The sequence below is a fragment of the Pelobates fuscus genome, chromosome 3, assembly GCF_036172605.1.
Source record: "Pelobates fuscus isolate aPelFus1 chromosome 3, aPelFus1.pri, whole genome shotgun sequence".
NCBI lineage: Eukaryota > Metazoa > Chordata > Amphibia > Anura > Pelobatidae > Pelobates > Pelobates fuscus.
Window position 1 is genome coordinate 18,199,347 of NC_086319.1, and position 26,823 is coordinate 18,226,169.

General features: G+C 42.1%; 1 protein-coding gene across 1 annotated transcript in view; it reads right to left on the bottom strand.

The window, feature by feature from the left end:
* CERK (ceramide kinase) overlaps positions 1 to 25,060 on the bottom strand; it is a 51,016-nt gene extending 25,956 nt beyond the window's left edge. The window contains exons 1-4 of the mRNA XM_063446785.1: positions 24,867 to 25,060; positions 5,793 to 5,864; positions 1,717 to 1,830; positions 1,404 to 1,526 (exon numbers count right to left, since the gene is read on the bottom strand). Of these exons, the coding sequence (XP_063302855.1) occupies positions 1,404 to 1,526; positions 1,717 to 1,830; positions 5,793 to 5,864; positions 24,867 to 24,999 (442 nt within the window). The 5' untranslated portion in view covers positions 25,000 to 25,060. The remainder of the gene's footprint in view (positions 1 to 1,403; positions 1,527 to 1,716; positions 1,831 to 5,792; positions 5,865 to 24,866) is intronic.
* Between the last annotated feature and the right edge of the window lie 1,763 nt (positions 25,061 to 26,823).

Below are 26,823 nucleotides of genomic sequence, written 5' to 3' on the forward strand. Positions count from 1 at the left end.
GTGCTTAGAGTATCCGTTTAAATTGTTTGACAACTTACAATGGGATGGAGCCAAGGGACACCTAACACCATAAGAACAAAAAAATGCCATAGTGGTTGTGTAATTATCAGAGAAATACAGTATTATAAAACATATCACAGGGACCCCAAAACATGCAATAACCCCATAAATATATCCTCGGAACCGGGGGATCTGGGTGAACCACATATCCAAAATTTACCCAGATCCGTTCAGAAGTTTGGAAGATACAGTTTAATGTAGATTCCGCTGAACATATACAGGCTATATGAAAAATAATTCCTGTTAAATGTGTCCCCTGTTCTGTAGTTTAAAACTACAGCACAATGTCTTTGTGCACCAAAATACTGGCGAGATGGCACCGTGTAGAAAAGTCCAAACAGTGTCTGTGAGTTAAAATGGCCGCCATCCATTGTTCTCACCATGTGCCTCTGATACATGAAATGGTGGCCACCCAGCAACTCCACAGTATGTCCCCAGATGGTTCTTAAAGGGCCAGTAGCAGCATAATAAAATACAACATGCCCAAATCAGTTCCTAGAAGGGCAATACATCCCAGGGCCGTAGTTACAGGGCAAGAGGCTGGCAAGCAGTCCTCTCCAGGCACAAGTGGCGGGGCTGGTTCCGCCACAATATTCTTATTGCTTAGAAATTGCGTGGGGTTACCAGAGTTATAGATATTATCAAATAAAATAAGTGATGAGCAGTAATGGTATTAGACAGAACTGACCAGACACCTTCTACAATCTGTCAGTATACTTTGTGTTACATTTAACAGATCTTTACACAGCCCCCCCTACCCTACCAATACCTTTTCTACACACTCAAATTAACTAATGACCCTTTCTCCCCCGCCCCCCAGGTTTAAGAAGACAGATTTATATTAAATATGCAATACTTTTTATTGCTGTCCAATACTTCCCAATTTTAAAGAAATCAAAATATATCAAAAAAGAAAAACAGATACAGAATAGTATAGCAGAGCGATGTAAAAGTTTATCAACAGACAATCAATATAAAGTGCCCATATTTGCTCTTTTTCCTGCCTTCAAGGTGAACTTTATCTACGTAGGATTCCCCTAACCTGTCTCCTTTAATGCTGGGTATACGGACATCAACCTTAGATTTCCAATGTTACCCCATGTCAATGCACATCACTAGGAATTTTACTCCAGTCAAACACCTTGTGCTCTCTCAATGGCCTCTAAGAGGAACTGGGGGCCCTTACGCCATAGATTTATCATCATTATTCTAACTTGCTCACAGTAATGTGCCGCTAGAAGAGTAATTCGTGCCTTGTAAGTGGACTGGACAAATATTGGCAGAGGGAAAACAGACAGTTTTGTCTTAGCAAGACTGCAAATTAAAGGAAAAAATATACTCACTTTGATGATCAAGTAGATCGTTAAGTGCTTTTAGCCAATGGCAACAAAGAACTTCATCACTGCACCAAAACGTCACAGCCTTGCACCGCCAGCGGTGGTTCTTCACCCTTTGTACATAATTAACTAGGCGGAAAACACATAATTCACATTAATTATGACTCAGTACACAATTAATAGAAAAACAAGCAGTACAAGAGGGGATGAAGTACTTAATAGCATGCAGAAATATTCCATTTATATTCATATTGCTCAACTTTAGTCATTTCCCTCCACGCACGGCTGGGATAGAATAAGCTGTACATGCTGAGTGTACCTGTAAAAGCGTGCGGTTTGCACATGTGCTCCCATTTCATACTGTGGTGGTACGTCTCATCAATCTCGGCTTCTCCTACCGAAACAATCTCCGACACAGGGATGGAATGGCCACCTGCATCCAGAGAAAGGAAAAATGAAGAAAAAAAAAAAACAGATGTCCTTTGCGGTGACATTGACAAACAGCAAAGACTAAGCACGTGTAATTGTTGGAACGCCAGCCTAGCAATGCATGAAGATCGGATATGGCTGTCAAAGTGCTCAGCAGCTTGCGAGTATTCGAAAAGATGAAATTATTCACGCACACAATCACTTAACCCTTCAAATGCCAGACAGAAAAGTGCAGAACCATTTAACTGCACTCACACCTCTCATACACTAAAGATTTAGAATCTATACTGGAGCATTCAGAATGCTCAGGATCTATGATAATTACGGCCAACAGTGGCGATCTGGACTGCACTTACCGTAATGTTCATCACAGGCTTAAGGCATTCACTTCCTCCTTATCTAGCCAAAATGTTTGAATGTGTCAGCAATGAAGAGAGCTAAATCAATGTCAACCCCTTCAGTGCTGGCAACTTGAGCTTTTGTCAAGGAAGCTGTTTAAGGAACACCTTTTTTTTACATGTATTCCTTCCACTATCGTGCTGGAGTGGCTGTTTAGGCTACTGGCCCCTATCAGATTTCAGTGAAAAGATTTTAAACTGACATTTTCACCCTCGCCGTGCCGGTCTCGTAGTGGCTGGCCCCGCATCCATGGTGGAGGTCATCAATCTTGAAGATCTCAGCGAATTCAATGATCTCATAGGAAAACATTGTGGGGCTATTGTGCATGCGCAGCAAAATGTCACGCTGCACAATCAGAATCTCTTAATAGATGCGCATTGAATCATTGCATCTCTATGGGGAGCTTTTAGCGTTTCCATGCGGAGAGGGGAGATGCTGAACGTAGGTGATGCACAGTGTGCAGCACATCTAGTGGCCATCTTAGTTACTGCCACTAGAGGCATTACTAGGCAGGGACCATGCAATAGACACCAAAATACTATATTAAGCTGTAGTGGTTCTGGTGAATCTAGTGCCCCTTTAAATCAAACCCTGTTTATTTTAAAGGAACACTCCAAGCACTATAATCACTTAATTGTACTGTAGTCACTTTGGACACTCTTTGAGCAGTTGTGGAGGCAGAGTTTGGCACCCAGCAGACCCCAGGTAAGAAGGTAAGGCTTTCTAAAGTGGTTTGAATCCATATAATGGAGTGGTACCAGGGCACTCAGTGGTTATGGTGTTTGGAGTCTTCCTTTAAAAGGTCACTTCATGGTAAACGAATGCCATTGTGACGCTCCCATATCTTTCTATAGAATTGCGGGGTGTCTGCCAGAAATCCCTAAACACTGTAGTTTTGACGGAAAGTGGGCTCATTTTAATAAATAAATAGGAGCTATTTCACCCTATACTTGATCTCAGTGCTGTGCTCTCCATGAAAGTACAACACAGACATGGGCTTCGGGGAACGTGAAATGCCAAGAGCTGAAGTAGAAAAGCTTAACCCCTTAAGGACCAAACTTCTGGAATAAAAGGGAATCATGACGTGTCAGACATGTCATGTGTCCTTAAGGGGTTAAAAAGACCACTTTGTGCAACGAATTGTAAACTAATTTACACAACTCCAGCGTCCCTTTACAGAGTAATTGTCAATAGTTTTGAAATTTGAAAAAAAATAAAAAAACATTTAAAATCATCAATAACCTATGTTATGCTATATATTAAATATTTAGCAAGCGCCATCCCAATTTAGTTTAGTATGGCATAGCCAGGCACATTTTGCAACTGCGAGGATTGCTTCTGTTTCCGTAACTCTCTCTCTGTGTTATCAGCCAGGTACAAAGGACAGAGCTTGGAACAACAATTGGCCAAGACGGAGATGTTCAGGTTTTGATTTCTCTATTTAATTACAGGGTTTGGGTTTTTTGGTTTTTTCAGACCTCACCGACCTGTATTTTTTTAAATAATAAGCAAACATACAAACGGACATTCTTGGAAGTTAAGGTGTCCCATTAAAAGTAATTTGAATTTTTTTTTTTTTTTTTTTTATAAATTTATACATATTGAGATATACAAAATTTGCTTTGGCCTATTAACAGCAGGTGGCACAAAAAATATCCCTTTAACTGAGCGCCAGAGAAACCCTGCAGACTTCACAGAAAGTCGAGTCCACCCAACGCGGTCTAATGATCTGCTGCTGTAACTGTATGATCACGTTCAAGTCTTAATTTTATGGAATAAAACATTTTCTGCATAATTAGGTTGCAGGGATTCTGGCCTGGGCCAAGTTGTTTGGCTTTAAAAAGCTTCACAGAAATTGTCTGCAGGAAATTAACTTTTGAATGAATGATACCAGTTTACTTCCAGATTCACAAACTAGACAGCTGCTAATTTAAAAAGCTTTAATGGTGGCAAAGCATCATGGGATTTGTAGTTCATCAACAGCTGATAAACTAGCGTTTGGCCACCTCTGCTCTAGACCATTTAATGGACATACGTACATAGAGATCAATGTTTTCATTTTCTATAATTTTCAGCACAATGGAATTTGCTGGCGTTCTATAAATAATAAAAAAAATATATATATATATATATTTGAAAGTTTATTCTGTTTCTATAGGAATATATATTTTTTTAAATGTGAATTCAGCCCGGATTAGTGATTCACTATTTGTCTGCATTGTCAGACGAATATGCTTGGCATATGGGGGTAAATATGACCCCCTATTTAATATACGGAAGGTTAAATCCTCCTTCCCGCCACTACTCACCATGCCTCAAGTAGGGGCATATCTACTAAACAGTGATCATTCAGTGGCTGCTCACAGTCAAAAAGACTAGCGACTGGGCAGCTATTGCTGACCAATGATTAATCCAATAATGAGGGAACTGGCACATGGTGGGCTTTTAAATTAATTAACGGGGGATACAGAGTCCACCGTCCCGTTTACATTAGGGTTGGGTTTAGGGACTTGTTTTTATTTAGTGATATTTCACATTAGGTAAAATAACTTTCCTAACCCTAATTTGAACCCTTACATTAACCCTAAATGTCCCATGTCTTAAGCTTACTGAATGCACTAACTATAATGAAAGTGTAAAACTAGTTTTACTTACCTTCCAGGACCTGGCTGTGGAGGAGTAGGAGGAGTGCTAGCACGCATGTGCAGCACAGGATCCAGCTGATTTCCCTCACCGAGGGTAGGGGATTTTGATGGAACACCTGCTCTCTAAAGTGAACTTTAGTCATACACAGAATGCTTCTGTGGGGTCTAGCAAGCTATCACCAGTGCAGGGGATAATACATTTTAAATTAAATAGAATTTGTAATGAAGGAAGTGTAAACATTGACTCTTTACAGGAAGTGTTTAGGAAGGCTGTGCAAGTCACATGCAGGGAGGTGTGACTAGGGTTCATAAACAAAGGGATTTAACTCCTAAATGGCAGAGGATTGAGCAGTAACACTGCAGGGAAATAATATATACACCAAAACTGCTTCAATAAGCTAAAGTTGTTTTGGTGACTATAGTGTCCCTTTAATTAAGTGTTTTGTGTGCAGTGATCACGTCAGGTTAACCCTGCAATACGAAACATTGCAGTTTTGTAGAAACCATAATGTTTAAATTTAAGGATTAAATCCATCACACTGACAGCCACTAGATGCATTTCAGCAGCACTGACCGAGTAAAACTTGGTCACAATTCACAGGTAAGCATTGTATTCAAGCAGCCAATCAGCTCAAGATGCGGATGACGTCGCAAGTGGAGGCGCGGACGGCAGCAGCGAGGGAATATTGGCGCTGGAGAAAAGGTCAGGGTTATTTGATAGAGATATATATATATATATATATTTTTTTTTTATTTATTATTATTATTATTATTATTTTTTAAACTGGAAACAGGGGTGTACCTAAAAGTAACCTGGCAGTAGAACGCTATAGCATTAGGAATACAGGTTAATATTCCTCACACTATCGTGTGAAAGCCAACAAGTAAAATATCCTTCACAGAAAAACAACGTATTTAATACCTGATGGTAGTTGTCGATTGAGGCTGTCTGTTAGTCCTCTCGCCCGCTGGAGAACCCTTGTCAAACAGACACCTGGAGGAAAAAAGGACAAATTTTGCATTCATAAAAAGTCTCTTATTTATCTATCTAATTACCAATTAATGTACTGTATGTGTATTAAAATATAAATCAATCACACAATGCAAACTGTAATCAGATACCAATGAGCAGTCCTACAGATTACTGTATGGTTAGAGGAAATGTGTTATTTAGACATGTGTTCTAGCCAACATATAGGTACATTTAGAACATTGTATATATTATCAATACACACGCCAGCTGCCCGCTCTACTGAAACATAGATTAGTTACCTATTGCTGGTGATGAATGCCACTCAACTATTAATTCGGAAAGGGTCCTCAGAAAAAGCAGACATATCTCACTTCTCACAGTCAACCCCCTCCCCCCAGCTTAAAATTAGTATTTCATTTAAAAAAAAAAAAAAAAAAATGATTTATGAATTACTCATACTGACTGTGTTGGAGTTTCGCTGAAATTCCAACCCAGTCTAAACATATACTGAGACAAACTAGGAAGTACATCTGATACTTCTAGACACTGGGTGGAGTTACTGCCATCTAGAAGTGTCAGTCTGCCAGCCATCACCAGTGACAGCTGCAGAGATATTAGCTGTGTCTATGGAGACCTCCATAGATTCCAACGCTGTAGTCTCATGTATGCGCAGGAGTACAGCAGTGGCGTTGGATCCTGGCGTTTCAGAAGAGGACAGACCAGAAGAAGATGGCAGCACCCACAAGAGACAGGCACAACCTCCCTCCCCAACCACCAGAGGAAATGTCACAGTCGGGGGTCTTTGCAAATTATTCAAAGTCCCCAGGCGGTGATAGTGCTGCTTTGAACAGAATAGACAGGCACTGAGAGCTAAACTGTGAACACAGAAGAATAGTTAATATCTCTTAAACCGCTTTTGTTTCTGTTTATGCAGCACTAGCCACACCTCCATGGCTGTGACTCACTCTAAATCAGGGGTAGTCAACCTTTTAATACCTACCAACAACTTTTGTATCTTTGTTGATGGTAACATTTCCTTACCGCCAACCAGTGCCGTAGTCACTAATTTTATAGCGCAAGTGCAATTTATTTTATTTTTATTTATTTTTTTTTAGAAAGGAGAAAGGAGGGTTTTAAAAAAAAAAAGTACTTAAATGTATCTATATTTTATCCCTTTTTTCTGTATGTGTGCATGTTTGTGTGCGCGCGCGGCGCAGTCTGCACGAGAGAGAGAGAAGGGTGCATAGGGCCTGCGCTGTGTGTAGGTGGGTGAGATGTGCAAATTCCCTAATGCCACCGCCGCCCTTTTTCTTACCTTTGTCAGGGACGGGGCATATAACACTGCGAGCCCTGGTGGTCCAGCGGTGGCATGTTCACTTTAGCCAGCAGCTCCTCCGGCTGCAGGCTGACTCTCCTGTACTCCTGCGAGCACAACACTGTATAGGAGTGTTGCCATGGTAACGCGCAGCAACGCTATGACCAGCCTGCTCGTGGAAGGAACACAGAGCCTCCCAGGCCCGTCCCTCCCTCTGCTGAAACTAAGTGCCAGCGGGTCAGATAAGGAAATCTTAGATCTCGCCTGCCTACCTTGGCTCACGACCCTCGAGGCTCACCGGGCGTTTTTTCGCAGTGCCCACCATCGCCTACCTGAAATCCCAAAGCGCCCACTAGTGGGCAGTAGGGACCAGGTTGACAACTACTCATCTAAATGGAAAGAATGGTTTCATTTTCAATCAGATGTTGACTTGCTTTAGAAGTTTTTATCTCTAGTATTGTAAATTGATTGTTAACCGGTTAAGGACGGAGGAAATTGTACAAGTTCTGAACCTCGCCGTATCACATGATTTTGATAGTCAGAATTGGTTGCATGGGGACTTCCTCGTTTGTCATGTAGTCCCTCTGAGCAAATCTGGCAAGGAGAAGATTTGTCCTGCTGGGAGAGCCCGTTCTTTAGGGTGTGCAAAGCAGCCCAAGTGGAGCTGAAGACCTCCTTTAGTAGGGCAGCAAAGCACATCCCTTTAAGCAGTACGTATTGCAGTTTGCATGCTTATCTCCCATGCTAAAATTAGTGCAGGGCCCACCAATATTGGAGTACTATGATGCAGTAGTGGGCTTAACACAATATGGCCATGTAGTATAACTAAACCCCATATTTATTATTTGCCAAGGTAGTGGTTGAATGCTTCTGCAAATAAATAAATAAATGAATGGATTCAGTAATCTAGGAAATATGGGGGAATTTGACATGTCTGGGCAAAGTGGCCAAGTTGAAAGAATGTTTCTAATGGAGTTTTTATCCATGGTTAAAGAGAATCCATGCCCTCAATGTACCTTTGCTACTGTACAATATCAGATAAACAGCATTCCTTGTTTACTTCAGTTATTCTGCCCTCTCTTCAGGATGAATTAACTCATTGACTACATTTAGGTCTCAAAGAAACAGACAATTAACTGTACAGACACATGTAACTCATGCATGAATTAATGTTTGCTAGAGGCACAGAATAACCTCGAACGCCATCGTTTAGCCCACGGCCTCAAGATGCAAACAAAGACTTGCTTTCAAATTACCACGCAGAAGAGTATGACGGAGAGACAAGCTGTAAATATTTATATAGAACTAAAACAAGGATGTGCGACATACCGCGTCACTCGGAAAAACAAACAATGTTATGTTTGAACGAAAGGGAGACCCGTTGTAGAAATTGTCAGGATATATTTGTCGAAATTTCACCAAATGTAAAGGGTGATTAAAAGTTATATACGTAACTCGTTTTGATTTGGACAAATGAAAACATGCAAAAACACAAAACAAATTTGGTTTCAAGAGGCTGCCATCTTATGTTTGCCTCAAAATTATGTGAAATTTGCTTTAAAGTGGCTGTCCTGGTGTTTTGGCATTGTGGGGTCATTAGTATTCTTGTGGCTTGGTGCTGGCAATGCCCAGAAATTCTGGGCAAGACAATTATGCAGCAGGGGTTATTTAACTATAGTAACCTGACATATACACAGCCATGCTAAAGTGATGGAGGCGGCTGGTATAGTCTTAGAAAGGCTTTGGACAGTCACATTTAATTACTTAGTTTTCATTCACACAATGTTTTAGAATTGGACCAAGAATTATATAAAAGTAGAGTATAAATTGTAAGCTATGATACTTTCTAGAAATATGGCTACAACAATTTATAACATTATATCAACTATCTGGAGTCAAGAAGGATCCCCCCCCCCCCCCCCCCTTTTTGTGACATAAATGGAAATGGATCCAAAAGCATAAAGGATTGGGTTTTAACATAGACTACTATGTAGCTCGGTGTAGGGAGTAAAAACATTTTTAAAACCTGAGTGAGGGCTAACCGAAGGTCACGCTATGTACAGAGTTTCTCTAAGATTTTGCCCATCCTCAGAGTTCTCATACTTTGGTTGGGTTTTTTTTACAACTATGTAAAATAATGGGGATTCTTGGAATATTGGTTCAAATTATAATTATTCTGTAGAGTAAAAAAAAAAAAATACACAGCAAAAGATTTAAAACAAATGTACAAATGTATGTGAATCTCACAATAAAGTCCGTAAGTTAGTCCCCCATCCCCCAGTTTGGCCAATTTGACCTTTACATTTTACATTCACCTTGAATTTTCACAGCAGTGAATAACCCTGTAAGTGGGTTTATTGCCAGTTAAAGGTTATGAAGTATTTTAGTTCCTCCAACAGCTGGTGACTCCCTGCAGTCCTAGTCCCTCTCAGAGTTCATTGTTTACTTCTACGTTTATAAAATGTGTATAACCAGTTGCATAATTTCTGTGTAACAGGGATAACATGAAATGATCTGGTTTCTATCACAGGCAGTCAACAGGAACTTAAACTGCTCGATTGTTTAGAAACATGTTAAAGAAACCTATTTTTATTTTTACAGTGTTAAAGCATTGTTTAGTAGATACACTCCCATTCAAAACATGCATGCATTCAATTTATGTTTTTTTTCTTCACTGGGGTATATCTAAAAACAGATTTCTTATCTGCAGCCTTTGCAAGCCCTCCCCTTCTAACCCCACCCAGATATTCTGTGACTGTCCAATCACAGACTTCCAAATGCAGCTCAATGAGAAGTCTTTGCAAGGCAGGTACCAAATTCTATTAACATGCACACTTTTGGTCATGGTGCTTGGGGTAACCCTTTAATGACATGCTAGGAGACCAACTCTGTGACTTTAGCCCCCCATCTGGCATTTGAAAAAAGGGAGAGAAACTGAATAAATGGCTGCATCTGCAAATAGCAGGTCAACTCTCACTAAGCTTAGGCAGAATGTTTAGCTTGTTCCTTTCCTGCGATTAGTAGTCCAGTACCCACACGGGGTCAGTCAGATCAAGCATTACAGATTTTAATGTATAATGTCATAAAACCCATCATACAGTGATGGATTTAATAAAGTAACTGAGTGCTTCATAAAATAAGTCCGTTTCAATGCACACTGCATACCTGACCTGTGGAGTTTATCCTCCTCCTGTGCCCATTGACATTTGTTCTACAGGTAAATGGAAGCTCACACCCCCTCAGAATTTAATGTACTGTGTAAACCAGACACAGGCTGTAAAATCAGCACTGTACGGTCGAACCTGCAACGACTACCGTCACCTCACTTTATCAATCAGCATAGCAGAATATAGAAAAAGAACATTCATGCTTAATGGATTAACATGAATATTGAAACAACACACCCATCCACAGATTATACACACACTTTGTTCTATTTTAAGTCCAATGATCAAGTAATAATAAAAAAAAAAAAAAAGAGAAAAAAACTCAAAAGGTAAAAGAATACTAAAGAGATTTGCAGAACATCTGGTAGAGATTGAGAATTTAATGGAATAAAGAGTTAGTGTGTGTGGGGGGTGGGGGGTTCACACTGACTACCGGTACTTTACTTTCAAAATAAGGGTTTGCAACGGCACAGAATGTGCTTTCAAAAAAAGCAGAGAAAACAGATTTATTGAAAGGAACACTTCAAGAACTACGACATCCGCAACCCACTCGGGATACCCGCCTTCACCAGACAATTGAACAACCTACCTGGGGTATGCCAGGCAGCCATTGCCACCTCCTCTCCAGCACTGAGCCAAGCCCAGTGCATGGAGGAATTCATGGCTGATCAACTACCAGGAATGGCGAAAAGAAATTCCACTTTGGCTATTATTGCTTAAAAACTTTTTTAAAAAGTACAATTTCTGAAAAGTGATACTTTAGTGAATAGACCTGCATGTAACACAATCTGTAATGTAAGACAAAAGATACATTTAAAAAAGTATTTTAACAATACTAAATATCCACACTGTTGCAGAAGGGACACACATGAGCAATATCCAGCCATTCTGCTCCTAGCTGTCATTTCTCCAGAACCCACAGCCCCTCTCCCATCCTTCTAGAGATCGTATCTGGACATTATAACTGCACGTCTTCCAAAACTCACTGCCACTGGATAGGATATGAATATATATACACACACACACACACACACACACACACACACACAGTGGCATGGAAACCAACCCACAATGCAGAACACACAATAAAAAGGCATGCAAACGACAAAGCTCAGCTACCTACCTTTCCACAGCTTGAGAAATGCACCAAAAAGTCCCAAAACAACTGCAAACAATTTCTAGAATGGCTCCAAAACTCAATGCAAAAGCCGCAAAACACCTCCACACTCAACGCCACGTGCTACCCACAGGCTCCAGCATGCAGGGGGCGGCACTAAAAACCTCCCAGGTGCAATGCATCCTGGGGAAACTTGCTTTGTATTGCAAAAAAAAAAAAAATGTGTAAACCGAGGCATTATTTTCTATGGATTTTCATTTGTAAACCGAAAATTATGTTAACCGAGGCCCCACTGTGTGCGTGTGTGTGTGTATATATATATATATATATACATACACACAACCAGTCCATCTATATTGTTACAGAGGAGCTGTAGCTTGTATTGTCTTGAAAACTATAATAAGTTGGGCAGATGGATTGCTAAATGCAGTGCTCAATAAATCGGCACTAGGTAACACTTTGCTTTAATTGCCAGAATGGTCATCATCCTTTGGCAAATAAAATAAACATTAAGCTGGTTAATAAAATCAATTCATTATTGATTTTATTTAGATTTTTGTGGACAGTAACATTCCATTTCTTTTAAAACAAACATTCTATTACATTCCTTGCTGTGAGCGTTGAAAACCTCTTATCATACAATGCAGTAATTTGCTTCTTGCACCCATAGGATATGGACTAACATTGTACGCTGATATTAGACACACAGTGAAATACTGGAATGGTTTTAATTGCTATGCAATGGAAGATTTATCACTGTCTGTGCCGTAAATTATTCATTAATCATTACCATAATGTATGAATACTGCATGACAATACAACTCTCCAGAGACGGATACAGTTAATGAGTCAGGCACTCCTCCTGCACTTTCTCCAAATTACCTTAAAAAAAATAGGAGCTCCCTTTAATAATGAATTCACTACCTGTTTTCTGAGGATTTTTGCAGTTTTATAAGATTGTTATGGAGGAAGCTCCTTGGACGTACCTCAGTAATACAGAGTATTTTAAAGTTATAGTAAAGTCTTATGAGTAGTAAACCATACAGAATCTGTAATATAAGCAACTACAAAAACCACAAAAGGTTACGGTGTAAACAACTCCCCTACTGATCTTGTTATGAATGCACAAATCTCAAGCCATTTGTTTTTAATGGGGAGACTAGGATTGGCTGATAAACCTCAGCCCCTTCCTGGTTTCTGCAGAAGCTGCACATTGCTGCAAACAAAAGAATATGAAGAGGGACAAATGCTCCTGCCAGTTATGGAGAGTATACATATGAACAGGTCTCTGCCAATACTGACAAATGGCTGGACACACCGTGATGATGTCAGTGCCTGTATTTATTTTAAAGGACATTCCAAATGCAGAATTTAACCTTCTAAATTGCAAAGAGTGTGTCCTATTTTTTTTTACAGAAAGTGCAGATTTCAATAGAAATTGGCACTTATATAAATTAACCTGGTTACACCTAACTATATGTCAGACAGTCTTATTACTTCCTAGTTTGTTTAGCTCAGTGTAACTAAACTCAAGAGGCAGCAATTGCCCAGAGCCTGCCTTGCAAAGACTTTTGCATTAAGCTGCATTGGGAAGTCTGATTGGACAGCCGTAAAAAGTCTGAGCGGTGTTAGAAAGGGAGGGCTTGCAAAGACTGCAGAAAATAGATCTGCAGTTTTTGCAAGCTGATTTTAGATCTACCAGAGTTAAAAAAAAATTAAAAAAATACACAATTGAATGCATGCTTCTTTTGAAAGGGGGTATATCTACTAAACAGTGTTTTTTAAACATGTTTATTCTGTAGGTGAACAGTGGAGTGTCCCTTTAAGTCCAATCATCTGTCAGGTAGGGAGTGCAATAGACCAGGCATCTGCAGGTTTCAGAAAGCTAAAACAGGATAACACTATTAAAGGGACACTATAGTCACCTAAACAACTTTAGCTTAATTAAGCAGTTTTAGTGTATATGTATCACTGCTCAATACACTGCCATTTAGGAGTTAAATCACTTTGTTTCGGTTTATGCAGCCTTTGCCACACCTCCCCTGGCTCTGATTGACACAGCCTGCATGACACTTTCAATCAGATATAATTTACCTTCAACAATTGTATCTCTTTCTTTGTAAATTGAACTTAAATCACATACAGGAGGGCTCTTACACGGTCTAGCAAGCTATTAACATACAGGGGATAAGAAAATCTAAATTAAACAGAACTTGCCATAAAGGAAGGATAAACTTCAGATGACTCATTACAGGAAATGTTTAGGAAGGCTGTGCAAGTCACATGCAGGGAGGTGTGACTAGGGTACATAAACAAAGGGATTTAACGCCTAAATGGCAGAGAATTGAGCAGTGCAACTACAGGGACATGATCTATACACCAAAACCGCTTCATTAAGCTGAAGTTGTTTTGGTGACCATAGTGTCCCTTTAATGAACCTGTTTGGATATTGTTAAAATAGGTGTTAAATCAGGGCTCGACAATTTACCTGGTTGCAGTGGTAACTAGAAATTTTGTCCTGGAGCCTAGGAGTTTGTCAGCCCATTCAGCACTGGCCACCTCAAGGTCCACCCAAGGTGGGAGTCTGTGAGCAATGGAGATAGAAGTGGAGAGGCAGCTGTAACATTCCTGCTTTTCTTGCCCTGCTCCCTCGCGCGTCCTGTTGTGATGCTGCCATACGACCTCTATCTGGCTGCTGAATCACTAAACGGGCATGAGGGAGCAAAGCAAAATGAGAGCAGCTCCACTAGACTCCACTATAGTCACCAAAACAACTTTACCTTAATGAAGAGGTTTTTGTGTATAGCTCGTGCCTAAGAAGTCTCACTGCTCAATTCTCTGCGATTTCGGAGTTAAATCACTTTTGTTTCTTTACTCGCCATACCTCCCCTGGCTGTGACTGACACAGCCTCCATGAAATAAAATGGTTTCATTTTCAATCAGGTGTTAACTTATTTTACAAGATTTTATCTCTTGCTCTGTAAATTGAACTTTAATTACACACAGGAGGCTCCTGTAGGGTCTAGCTAGCGATTAACCATGCAGGAGATAAGAAATTCTAAATTAAACAGAATTTGCAATAAAGTAAGTATAAACATTAGATGACTCTTTACAGGAAGTGTTTAGGAAGGCTGCGCAAGTAACATGCAGTGAGGTATGCCTAGGGCAGCACTAACTCCTAAATGGCAGAGAATTGAGCAGTGAGATTGCAGGGGCATGATCTGTACACCAAAACTGCTTCATTAAACTAAAGTTGTTTTTGGTGACGATAGTCTCCCTTTAACTTACAATCCAGTAATTGTGAGAAAATGACATGGGGACTACAAATTGTAGGGCAAAATAGAAGAGCTGAAAAAATAGGAGCCTGTGATTTATTCCAGCTTATTTTTGCCTACATTTTGCAAATATTCCTCATTTCTTCCATACCACTTTACTTGGTTTAGTGATTAGATTGTGAGAGCGCTTTCAAAGTGTACCTGCTCCTGAACCAGTTGACAAATGAGAGAGTCGGCTCACTTCCACCAATTTTTATCTTGGCCCTTTCCAAAAACAATAATTGTGGGGCTACTGCGAGTTATAATTTTACTTGCTAGTTGGGATCCATAACTTAGGTTAGTGTAGCAACATTAGTGACAGTCTAATTACAATTACAGACAATTGTCTGTCCAGGTACCAAAACAACAATCTATAGATTGTTTAGATCCTTGTGGGAATAGGACCTTTGAGTGAGCACCCGGTTCGGATGTTTTGTTTCTACTAATATAGCCGTATGATATTAAATTAGTGTGCCTACCGTCTTAATTATAAACCATAACGGCTCTATATACAGGGAGTGCAGAATTATTAGGCAAGTTGTATTTTTGAGGATTAATTTTATTATTGAACAACAACCATGTTCTCAATGAACCCAAATAACTCATTAATATCAAAGCTGAATATTTTTGGAAGTAGTTTTTAGTTTGTTTTTAGTTATAGCTATTTTAGGGGGATATCTGTGTGTGCAGGTGACTATTACTGTGCATAATTATTAGGCAACTTAACAAAAAACAAATATATACCCATTTCAATTATTTATTTTTACCAGTGAAACCAATATAACATCTCAACATTCACAAATATACATTTCTGACATTCAAAAACATAACAAAAACAAATCAGTGACCAATATAGCCACCTTTCTTTGCAAGGACACTCAAAAGCCTGCCATCCATGGATTCTGTCAGTGTTTTGATCTGTTCACCATCAACATTGCGTGCAGCAGCAACCACAGCCTCCCAGACACTGTTCAGAGAGGTGTACTGTTTTCCCTCCTTGTAAATCTCACATTTGATGATGGACCACAGGTTCTCAATGGGGTTCAGATCAGGTGAACAAAGAGGCCATGTCATTAGATTTTCTTCTTTTATACCCTTTCTTGCCTGCCACACTGTGGAGTACTTGGACGCGTGTGATGGAGCATTGTCCTGCATGAAAATCATGTTTTTATTGAAGGATGCAGACTTCTTCCTGTACCACTGCTTGAAGAAGGTGTCTTCCAGAAACTGGGAGTTGAGCTTGACTCCATCCTCAACCCGAAAAGGCCCCACAAGCTCATCTTTGATGATACCAGCCCAAACCAGTACTCCACCTTCACCTTGCTGGCGTCTGAGTCGGACTGGAGCTCTCTGCCCTTTACCAATCCATCCATCTGGCCCATCAAGACTCACTCTCATTTCATCAGTCCATAAAACCTTAGAAAAATCAGTCTTGAGATATTTCTTGGCCCAGTCTTGACGTTTCAGCTTGTGTGTCTTGTTCAGTGGTGGTCGTCTTTCAGCCTTTCTTACCTTGGCCATGTCTCTGAGTATTGCACACCTTGTGCTTTCGGGCACTCCAGTGATGTTGCAGCTCTGAAATATGGCCAAACTGGTGGCAAGTGGCATCTTGGCAGCTGCACGCTTGACTTTTCTCAGTTCATGGGCAGTTATTTTGCGCCTTGGTTTCTCCACACGCTTCTTGCGACCCTGTTGACTATTTTGAATGAAACGCTTGATTGTTCGATGATCACGCTTCAGAAGCTTTGCAATTTTAAGAGTGCTGCATCCCTCTGCAAGATATCTCACTATTTTTGACTTTTCTGAGCCTGTCAAGTCCTTCTTTTGACCCATTTTGCCAAAGGAAAGGAAGTTGCCTAATAATTATGCACACCTGATATAGGGTGTTGATGTCATTAGACCACACCCCTTCTCATTACAGAGATGCACATCACCTAATATGCTTAATTGGTAGTAGGCTTTCGAGCCTATACAGCTTGGAGTAAGACAACATGCATAAAGAGGATGATGTGGTCAAAATACTCATTTGCCTAATAATTCTGCACACAGTGTAGTGGTTATGGTGTGTAGAATTATATTTTTTGTGTTTATAAAGAAAATTAACTATTGCTGTTGCAGAGGCCACATTACACATACGTGAAAAAAACAGAGGGAAAAAAAGCTGATCTCCTGAACACAATAGCGTGCGAGTCAAGCCCAAGAGAAGGTGTGACTTTAGTTTATACATTTTAAATGCACGAACTTCTCCTGAACCCATATTGATCTGACTGACTAATAGAGCATTGAAAGCATAATTTCTATAGAACTAGGTCACTAAATCACAATCCTCTGTGTATTACCCAGTGTACTGGGTGCTAAAGGTTCTCAAAAATCAATAGGATGGAAGTTGAGCAAAGCTTTAGTAAAATAAAAACACATCACCATTGATGCCTGGTTTTATCACCAGTACAGGTCACCTATAAAATTACAAAGTGGAATAATCCCAACTACAATTACCAGCTGATTTAAAGGGACCCTCCAGGCACCATAGTTTATTGTAGACGGCTTGGTTCTAGGAGGCTATGAGTGCAATACTTTTAGTTTTGGTGCTGGGGTATCCTCTTTTTGTAATAACGATTTGGCAGAGGCCAATCTTTGTCCAGCACCTTATAAATGAGGTAGTTTTACATTGTGGAGAAAAAAAAAAAAAAAAAACCTTGAACCAAAAGATGCTTTGAAACCCGATAATTTAATATTACTTGTAGTGGTTATGGTGTCCCTTTGATAGCAGTTCCCCCTCAAAAAAAAAAAAAATACTCCCACATATGCAGGATAGGCATCTGCCAGCATATGAAGTTTGCTTATTTTTGGAGAATCAAGCTTTATTTAACAGTCCCCTAGACCATTTCAGTTTTCTGAATTGCTTTGGTGGTTTAACTGACGGTTCACTCCAAACTTTTTTATAAAAGTGCTCATTTCAAGAGAATCTACAATTTTATAATACGGAATTAGTTACACCTTTTCAGCTGTTGGGCAACCATGAGGGTTTCCTGGATCACTTGAACTAGTGCTCAAGGTAGTACTGAGCATTTCTCATAGACAAAAAATCCCTGATACTACTCTAGAAGGCGCATTAGACTGGTATGGAGACCATCAGTATTGATTATCTCCTCAGATGGGGAGCAAAGCAGTGGTATGGAAATAGTCTCGGTCAGTGTCCGAGACCGGTGAGGGTGCAAGAACTTTATTGGGGCCTCTCCCTACATCCCTCTCTCTCGTAAAACTCCCACAATTCTTTGCCAACTGGGGATATACCATTTGCCCATGCTTGAAGGGTTGTATTTAGCACTGAGCAGCATTTGTATGGAGTATTTGTGTGTTAATGTAGGGGTGTATTTGTGTGTAATGTTGTGTTATTATGTACTGTTGCCATTTGGAAGCAGTGGTTCACTTGTGTGTAGGGTTGTAGTTTGAATGCAGAGATGAAGAAACATAAGCCCTGCGCCACACACACACACACCGATATAGATAGATATATATATATATATATATATATATAAAAACACACACATACAGATACACAGACACATAAACAGATCTATAGACACAATGACACAAGACACACGCATACAATGACACCCAGACAAAGATGCAGATACACATGCAAAATGTACACATTTTAGCCACTCTCCAGTTTCCTACATTTTGGTTGCAGGAGGGTGGTTTCCATGGGGTCTAGTCTGCTGGGAGTCTGAGCCTCTCCCTGACCACCCTCCTCCTCCTGTTAGGCTCAAACTGTTAGCTGGGAGAAGTGACAGGCTCTCACATCCTCAGAGCACTAGCTGCCATTATTTAAGGGGCCCATCACACTATTAAATGCCACAGTGCACGACCAGCCCATTGAGGTGCCCTAAGTGCATGGGCTACCCAATGGGCCCCCTCGGCTAGTTCCACAGCTGGACCCTGTGCCTAGATTACAGGGGAGTTTATTTTTAATTGAACATGGGAGGCTCTAAATGTAAAATGCGAATATATTTTTAACATTGGAGTGTTCCTTTAAATCTCAGTGCTTGTAATAAAAAGGAATAAGCCTTCAATTTTTGTTTTCTTAAACCTCCCAACCATTGTTGTTTCTGAACAAGACAACTGTGGCCTTTGGACATATTTGGGAACAGAGCATAAACAGAGCATGGCATCCCACAGTGACCAAATGGCTCCAAATTAGCATGCACATCAATTCCAGCATTCGTTCCCTGCACAAGTCTGCGAAAACCACCTATCTGCAATCTGCAGGAACAAAGATTTAATGCTGTAGATTTGATAAATCTGCAAAATAAGAAGAAAGCCATCTGTGCGCCAATGCATACATCTCCAAACAAGGACTATAGTTTTAGAGACAGAAATGTACTTGCTTTATAGAACTGCAAAAATGAATCTACATATGGGGACTATTTAATTAACAAATGCTGATGGGGAGGGGATGTTGTTATTTTCTTTGGGATATATAACTTGCTCTTTGTATAATTTTTTTAGGATATTGTCGTCAAACTGTGTTGCATAGCCTGACACTTCTCTTTACTAAAATCAATAAAATACTGTGAAAATATGTTTGTTTTTTTTAGCTTAAGTGGTTTTGGTGCATCGATTATGCCCCAGCAGTCTCACTGCTCAGTTCTCTGCCCTTTAAGAGTTAAATCAATTTGTATGTGCAGCCCTAGACACACCTTCCTGCACGTGACTTACACAGCCTCCCTAAACTCTTCCTATAAAAAGAGTCATCTAATGTTTATACTTCATTTATTGACATTGGATCAATGCCTTCATGCAGAGCGTGGAGATTCGAAATGTCAATGCAGCACCTCTAGTGGCCGTCTGAGGTGTTCCTAGCCAGTAATGCAAACACTGCCTTTTCTATGAAAGGGCAGTGTTTACAATAAAAAGCCTACAGGGCCAAGCTGTAGACACCAGAACCACTACATTAAAATGTAGTGGTTCTGGTAACTATAGTGTCCCTTTAATGGCAAGGAATGGAGCAGTGAGACTGCATGGCATAATTTATACAATAAAACGGCTTCGTTTTGGTTCTGTCCGAGTTTAAAGTATCCCTTTAAATTGCAAGCAATAATAAAATACAAAAAATGAATACCGGTAGCTTTTTTTTTTTTTTTTTTTTTAAGATAACACATAAATCATGCTCGTAACAAGAGTTACGGGGGAGGGGGGGGGATCTATACAACAAACCAGGTAGTTTCCAAAATAAAGCAGGCATGCAAATAATTACATTTTAGGTGATTCACAGGTGTGTGAAGTATTGATTGATAGTGGAGCTTGATAGTTATCAGCAGGTCGTATAAAGATCAGACAAAGACTGACTCCTAAGATCCTTCCCAGTGTGTTTCCCCATCTTATATTGAACAAGTATGCTACAGGTACGCACATGGCCTGACATGACACTGAAGTAAGAGGTAAATCACAAATATGAGGACAAGGACAGCTTTCTAGCATCATCACTCACTGCCCCTTTCACTTTATCAATAGTTTGACAGCAGCATGTGGCTCAGCTGCATTACTTGGTTAAATAGCTCTAAGGAATCCCGGTTTCTATTGCACATATGCCACTAACACAATTGTTTTTATTGCAACAGCTGATAAAAAGCAGAGGAAACAAAACAAAAATGCAGAGTCAGACTTTCAGGCAAACAGTTGAACAATCTAAGAATACTGCTGATTTCACAGAAAGAGAGGCCAACGTGAGAATGTGTAAAGTGAATTACAAATTTTAAGGCCAAAATAGACAAATTGGAAAGATTCTTTAAGTCTGCTATGCTTCCAGTTTTAACTACTTTGACCATAAAATTGTAATTAACCTTCCAAATTCTGATTTTAGTTAATAACCCTTTAACCGTCACCTGCTATGAATTTAGAGGGCAGGACATTTTAGAAGCTAGTTTCCAGTTGTTTAGAATGCTACATACATCCCTGGTTTATTTATAAACAAGGTCCTCTCTTTTGTACGCTGTCTCAGCTAAAAGTATTTACACGTAAAGAGACAATTTAAGCACCAAAACCACTACACCTTAGAAGAGTATTCTAAATATTTGAAGCTGCAGAAAGTGCGTTAGGTGTTCGTTGCCTGTCCCTGCAGGCTTATTTGATCATTGATTTAACATTTTAAGAGAAGCTTTTATCATTCGATTTATTATCAGACAAGTAGACAGCTGGAAGGGTTTCCTGCCTCACTCCTTGCTGTAGTTCAAAACGGAAGCCAGCATTTCTGATAGAGAAACATTGGTTTTAATGTTACTCTATGAGCAGTAATGTTGGTGGATTGAGCCACTAGAGTCGCTTTCCTTGTCCGTAGCGAACTTTTCATTGCTTGATACTAGACATCCTCACGCTTTGCATGCGGACATTCAGCGTCCGCTAAAACCCCACATCAAATCATTGATTCAATGCTTTCCTGTGGGATAGTCCTAATTCGATTGCGGCAACCACCATCCACGTGCATTAGGTACCGCCGTTGGCTGATGTCAGAGGTAGAGGAGCGGAGACTGAGCCTGATCCATCGCTGAGGGATAGCAGCACTGGAATCACGTAAGTGACAAGTGTTTTAACCCCTTCTTGGCTGCGGGGAGGGGTGGCAGAGAGTAGTATAGTGCTAGTTATACATCTTTGTATTCCTAGCACTACACTTTCCCTTTAACTATTAGAGAAAACAAGGAGCTGGCTGCACTCACCTAAACATGCTTAAATGGGGTGCTGCTGGGGGCCAATAAGTACAGTAAAAATGAAAATCCAGCGCACTCCCTTATCTGCTAAACAGCTATTTTGCTAGTTTTATTAAAAACACCTAAGCTAGGCAAAAAATAATGGGGGTTTAGTTACATTATATGATCATACATTGCATAAGCCTGCCACAACGTCAATGTACCCCATCTTTGGCAGGTCCTACTCTAACAGTCAACTGTCTACTAAATGAGCTATAATGTAACTAAAACCCCATTGTTTTTAATAAAACTAGCAAAATAGCTGTTTAGCAGATAAGGGAGTGCGCTGGATTTTCATTTTTCCCTTTAACTATTAACCAGGAACCTACCACCTGCTAATTCATGTAGGACTTATTTCAGTGTAACTAATGTAAGCTCCTTGCAGGAGCTTCCAGGCTCCAGAGGAGGTGGCAACTGGCACAAGGCAGATTCCAAATAAGCTGCCTGCAGAATCCCCCATAGATCTTATTGCAAACACATAATGTGGTGATTTCGGACTAACCAATGTCTCTCACAGAAGCATTGGGACACAGGGTGCATGCGCAGCAATTGCCATGAACTGTTCACTGAGAAACACCTGAAACAGTGCTCACTTTAACTTCAAGCATTCAAAGCAAGTGAGAAAGGTGTTACCATGAAGACAGAGCACTTTTATAAAAATAAGACAAAGGGGACATTCTGTTAACCCCTAAAGCACTTTAAAGGGTTACTCCAAGCACGTCCATGGTTTCACATGGTCATGGTGTAAACACTCAGAGTGTTTCACTGTACATACAAACTCCAAACACTGTTTTTGGTTGGAGTAATAATTTCATTACCATCTGACCAATGTTTGTATACTCAAGCTTATACAACTAGTGATAACACATGTACTAATTGAGGTAACCTGAGATACCAGAGATAATGGTAGCTGTAAAAGATATGTTAACTACTTGCATGCCAAAGTTGTTATATTTAAAGTTTAAACATGTTTCTCTCTCTTTGCTGCTGAGGGAATAAAAGAAAAAACCTGGATTATAATATGTTTCTAAAATCAAGTCTCAGGAGTTACAGAACTGTATGTGTCCAGTAAACTACACAAGGTCATCCAAATGTGCTTTTATGTAAACATTGAGTATAAGAGCCTGTTTGAACCAGAGTATGCAATAAAATAGGAAAATCTTACAGGTACACTGGATCATTCTGTTTTACGGATAGCCTGAACATGCTGCTACAGTAATATGGTTTTGAGAACTGTCAAGCTTTAAATGTACTGTAAATACCGGTAGTTGAACTTTTGTTCAACGTGCATACAAGTACATCTGAATAAGTTACATAACATTTAAGTCCCCGGGGTCTATGTTTCGTAAAAGAAAACACAGCCATAGGGCCATCCGCTATATAATATATATATAGCCCAAAAAAACGGATTTTGGAAAACCTCTTCTACAATCTGTGACAATTCAGAGTTTACTGACTAAATCTGCGCAGTGTTAATTTAAATCTGTTCTAAACTTAGCCTGACATTAACACAAACCATAATGCAAAGTCTCCTTGTATAAATACAAGTTACATAACGGCATTATGGGGGTCAGTGTTTTTCTTTACAAACACCAATGTTTACTTATGTGTAAATTATACATTAAAACACTCTTGGACAATGCCAAGATTCCATATGATGCTTGCTTATCAAACACTGCGCTAGTTTGGCCTTTGTTTTGCTAAATTCAATTTTCTATTAATAACAATCAATGGTTGTATCAATAAACAAATACTAACATACAGATAAAATAAACATTTGTTGGGTAAATAAAGCCATTTATCATTCACAAACCAAACAATAGCAAACCAAAGAGTAGCGTGTGTAATTTGAACTCATTAGCATGGGGGTCCTGATCCTAAATAGTGTGGGCAACTAAATTGTGGGCTGTAGAAACTTCATGCAAAAGTGAGAACAAAATAGTTAAACGTTTGACTTTTCCCACCAACTCTTCTTTTTGATGTCTAAAGCTTGCAATTCTCTTTCAAGAGTATATAAAATTGATGTTGCTGAATAAACTTCTAAACTAGAGTTTCACAACCTTATGCAATGTACTGTTAAAAAAAAAAGTTTTCAATTTTTTTTAAAATGTGGGCATACGGAGAGAATATTTGTCGTCCGAATGCCCAAACACACACAAAGCAGATGATACAAAAGAAAGGGGAATTGCAGTACACAAGGGTAGGAAACCATTTACACTTGCCATAAACACTTGTTGCCACAAACTTAAAGATCAACTCCTGGGTATTTTTAGAACATGGCTTCAGCACATCTCTTTGGGAAAAAGGAGAATGTAAATCCCAAGGTTACAGGAGTCACAACCTGCAGAATTGGCTACTAAGAGTTTTAAACTGTAGAAACTCACACAAGAGCAGTGAATGGGAGTCGTTGCTTATTGCAAACAAAGGCCAAGTACGAACAAAAAGTTAAACAGTAATTGGGGGGTGAAAGGGGGTTTCTAATACATGTGGTGGTCCCAGGCAGCTGGCTCCCCGATCCATACCCTCAAATTGTAAGGGGTGTTTATTTAATTTAGGGGATCCTGCACAACATGGGGTCTTTCCAGCTGTCTGCCAGACCATGTAACAATGGGGAGATGGGTTACTACTGTGACAAAAGAATTCAATCTCCCTCCACAGTCCAGCAGCTTCCAGGCAATGATGACTGACTGTAAAACCCCAGGTAATTGTGACTCACTATATCCCCATAATGCCCAGCCAGCTTCACCATCATCTGGATCATGGGACTTGTGTATTGAGTGCAGTCTAGCAGTCAGAAGTTATCCTGGGCACAGCCTGGCACCCTAGCAATCAAAGATCAGCCTGGGCATAGCCAGGAAGCAACCTGGGCAGACATCCTGACACACGCGGGGCACAGTCTGGCAAATATTGGGTATCTTGGCACATGGGGGGCACAGCCTGGAGACATGGGTATAGCCTGTCAGCCATGGGGTAGCCTTGGTACAGCCTGGCACGAAGGGAGCCCAGCCTGGCAGACAAAGGGTACCATGGGCAGTCATGGTGTACCCTGGCACACAGGGTGGGCAAAGCTTGGCATACATAGGGTACTCTAGCACAGAGGGTGGGCAAAGCCTGGCAGACATGGGGTATCCTGGTACACAGGGTGGGCAAAGCCTGGCAGACATGGGGTACCTGGGTACAGCCTGGCACACAGGGGGCATGGTTTTGCAAACAGGGGGTACCCTGGGCACAGTCTTGTCATACAGGGGGCATTGCCTGGCACACAGGGGGTACCCTTGGCTATGTTTGGCACACACAGGGGGCATTGAAAATGTGGGCACAATGCCCTCTGCCCTCTCTCCCATGATGCCCCGGGGTCACTCACCAGCCCGGCGGCTCCGGTCTCTCCTGGGTCTCAGCTCCCGCCAGGCCAGCCGCTCCGAGTCCAGGCTCAGCTCACAGCTCTGCCCGCGGACAGCCAGCACCGAGCGCAGCGCCAGCTCCATGACCGGCTCCATCTCACCCAGCTAGCGGTCCCCGAGCTCCATGGCTGACAGGCCCCGCCCCCGCAACACTGCGTCACCACGCATGCCAATCAGCCGGAGAGGGGCGGGGCCACGGCGGCTATAGCTGTGTGCGGAGGGGGCGGGGCCACGGAGCTAAAGCATTGTCAGGAGGGGGCGGGGCCACGGAGCTAAACCATTGTCAGGAGGGGGCGGGGCCACGGAGCTAAACCATTGTCAGGAGGGGGCGGGGCCACGGAGCTAAAACTGTGTGAGGAGGGGGCGGGGCCGCGGCGGTTATAGCTATGTGAGGAGGGGGCGGGGCCGCGGCGGTTATAGCTATGTGAGGAGGGGGCGGGGCCGCGGCGGCTATAGCTGTGTGAGGAGGGGGCGGGGCTGTGAGTGAGTGGCCTTCACTGAGGGGGGGATGCAGTGAGTGGTCCTTACTGGGGAGGGGGAGGGGGAGGGGGAGTGAGTGGCCTTCACTGAGGGGGGGATGCAGTGAGTGGTCCTTACTGGGGAGGGGGGGAGTGAGTGGCCTTCACTGAGGGGGGGATGCAGTGAGTGGTCCTTACTGGGGAGGGGGAGGGGGAGGGGGAGTGAGTGGCCTTCACTGAGGGGGGGATGCAGTGAGTGGTCCTTACTGGGGAGGGGGGGAGTGAGTGGCCTTCACTGAGGGGGGGATGCAGTGAGTGGTCCTTACTGGGGAGGGGGAGGGGGCGAGTGAGTGGCCTTCACTGAGGGGGGGATGCAGTGAGTGGTCCTTACGGAGGGGGGGGGGGGCAGTGAGTGGTCCTTACTGAGGGGGGATGCAGTGAGTGGTCCTTACTGAGGGAGGGGGCAGTGAGTGGTCCTTACTGAGGGAGGGGGGCAGTGAGTGGTCCTTACTGAGGGAGGGGGGATGCAGTGAGTGGTCCTTACTGGGGGGGTCAGTGAGTGGTCCTTACTGAGGGAGGGGATGCAGTGAGTGGTCCTTACTGAGGGAGGGAGGGGGGGCAGTGAGTGGTCCTTACTGAGGGAGGGGGGGGCAGTGAGTGGTCCTTACTGAGGGGGGGCAGTGAGTGGTCCTTACTGAGGGAGGGGGGCAGTGAGTGGTCCTTACTGAGGGAGGGGGGGATGCAGTGAGTGGTCCTTACTGGGGGGGGCAGTGAGTGGTCCTTACTGAGGGAGGGGATGCAGTGAGTGGTCCTTACTGGGGGGGGGCAGTGAGTGGTCCTTACTGAGGGAGGGGATGCAGTGAGTGGTCCTTACTGAGGGGGGGGCAGTGAGTGGTCCTTACTGAGGGGGGAGGGGGGGCAGTGAGTGGTCCTTACTGAGGGAGGGGGGCAGTGAGTGGTCCTTACTGAGGGAGGGGGGCAGTGAGTGGTCCTTACTGAGGGAGGGGGGGATGCAGTGAGTGGTCCTTACTGGGGGGGGCAGTGAGTGGTCCTTACTGAGGGAGGGGATGCAGTGAGTGGTCCTTACTGGGGGGGGGGGCAGTGAGTGGTCCTTACTGAGGGAGGGGATGCAGTGAGTGGTCCTTACTGAGGGGGGGGGCAGTGAGTGGTCCTTACTGAGGGGGGGGGGCAGTGAGTGGTCCTTACTGAGGGGGGGCAGTGAGTGGTCCTTACTGAGGGAGGGGGGCAGTGAGTGGTCCTTACTGAGGGAGGGGGGCAGTGAGTGGTCCTTAATGAGGGAGGGGGGGCAGTGAGTGGTCCTTACTGAGGGAGGGGGGGCAGTGAGTGGTCCTTACTGAGGGAGGGGGGGCAGTGAGTGGTCCTTACTGAGGGGGGGGCAGTGAGTGGTCCTTACTGAGGGGGGGGGCAGTGAGTGGTCCTTACTGAGGGGGGGCAGTGAGTG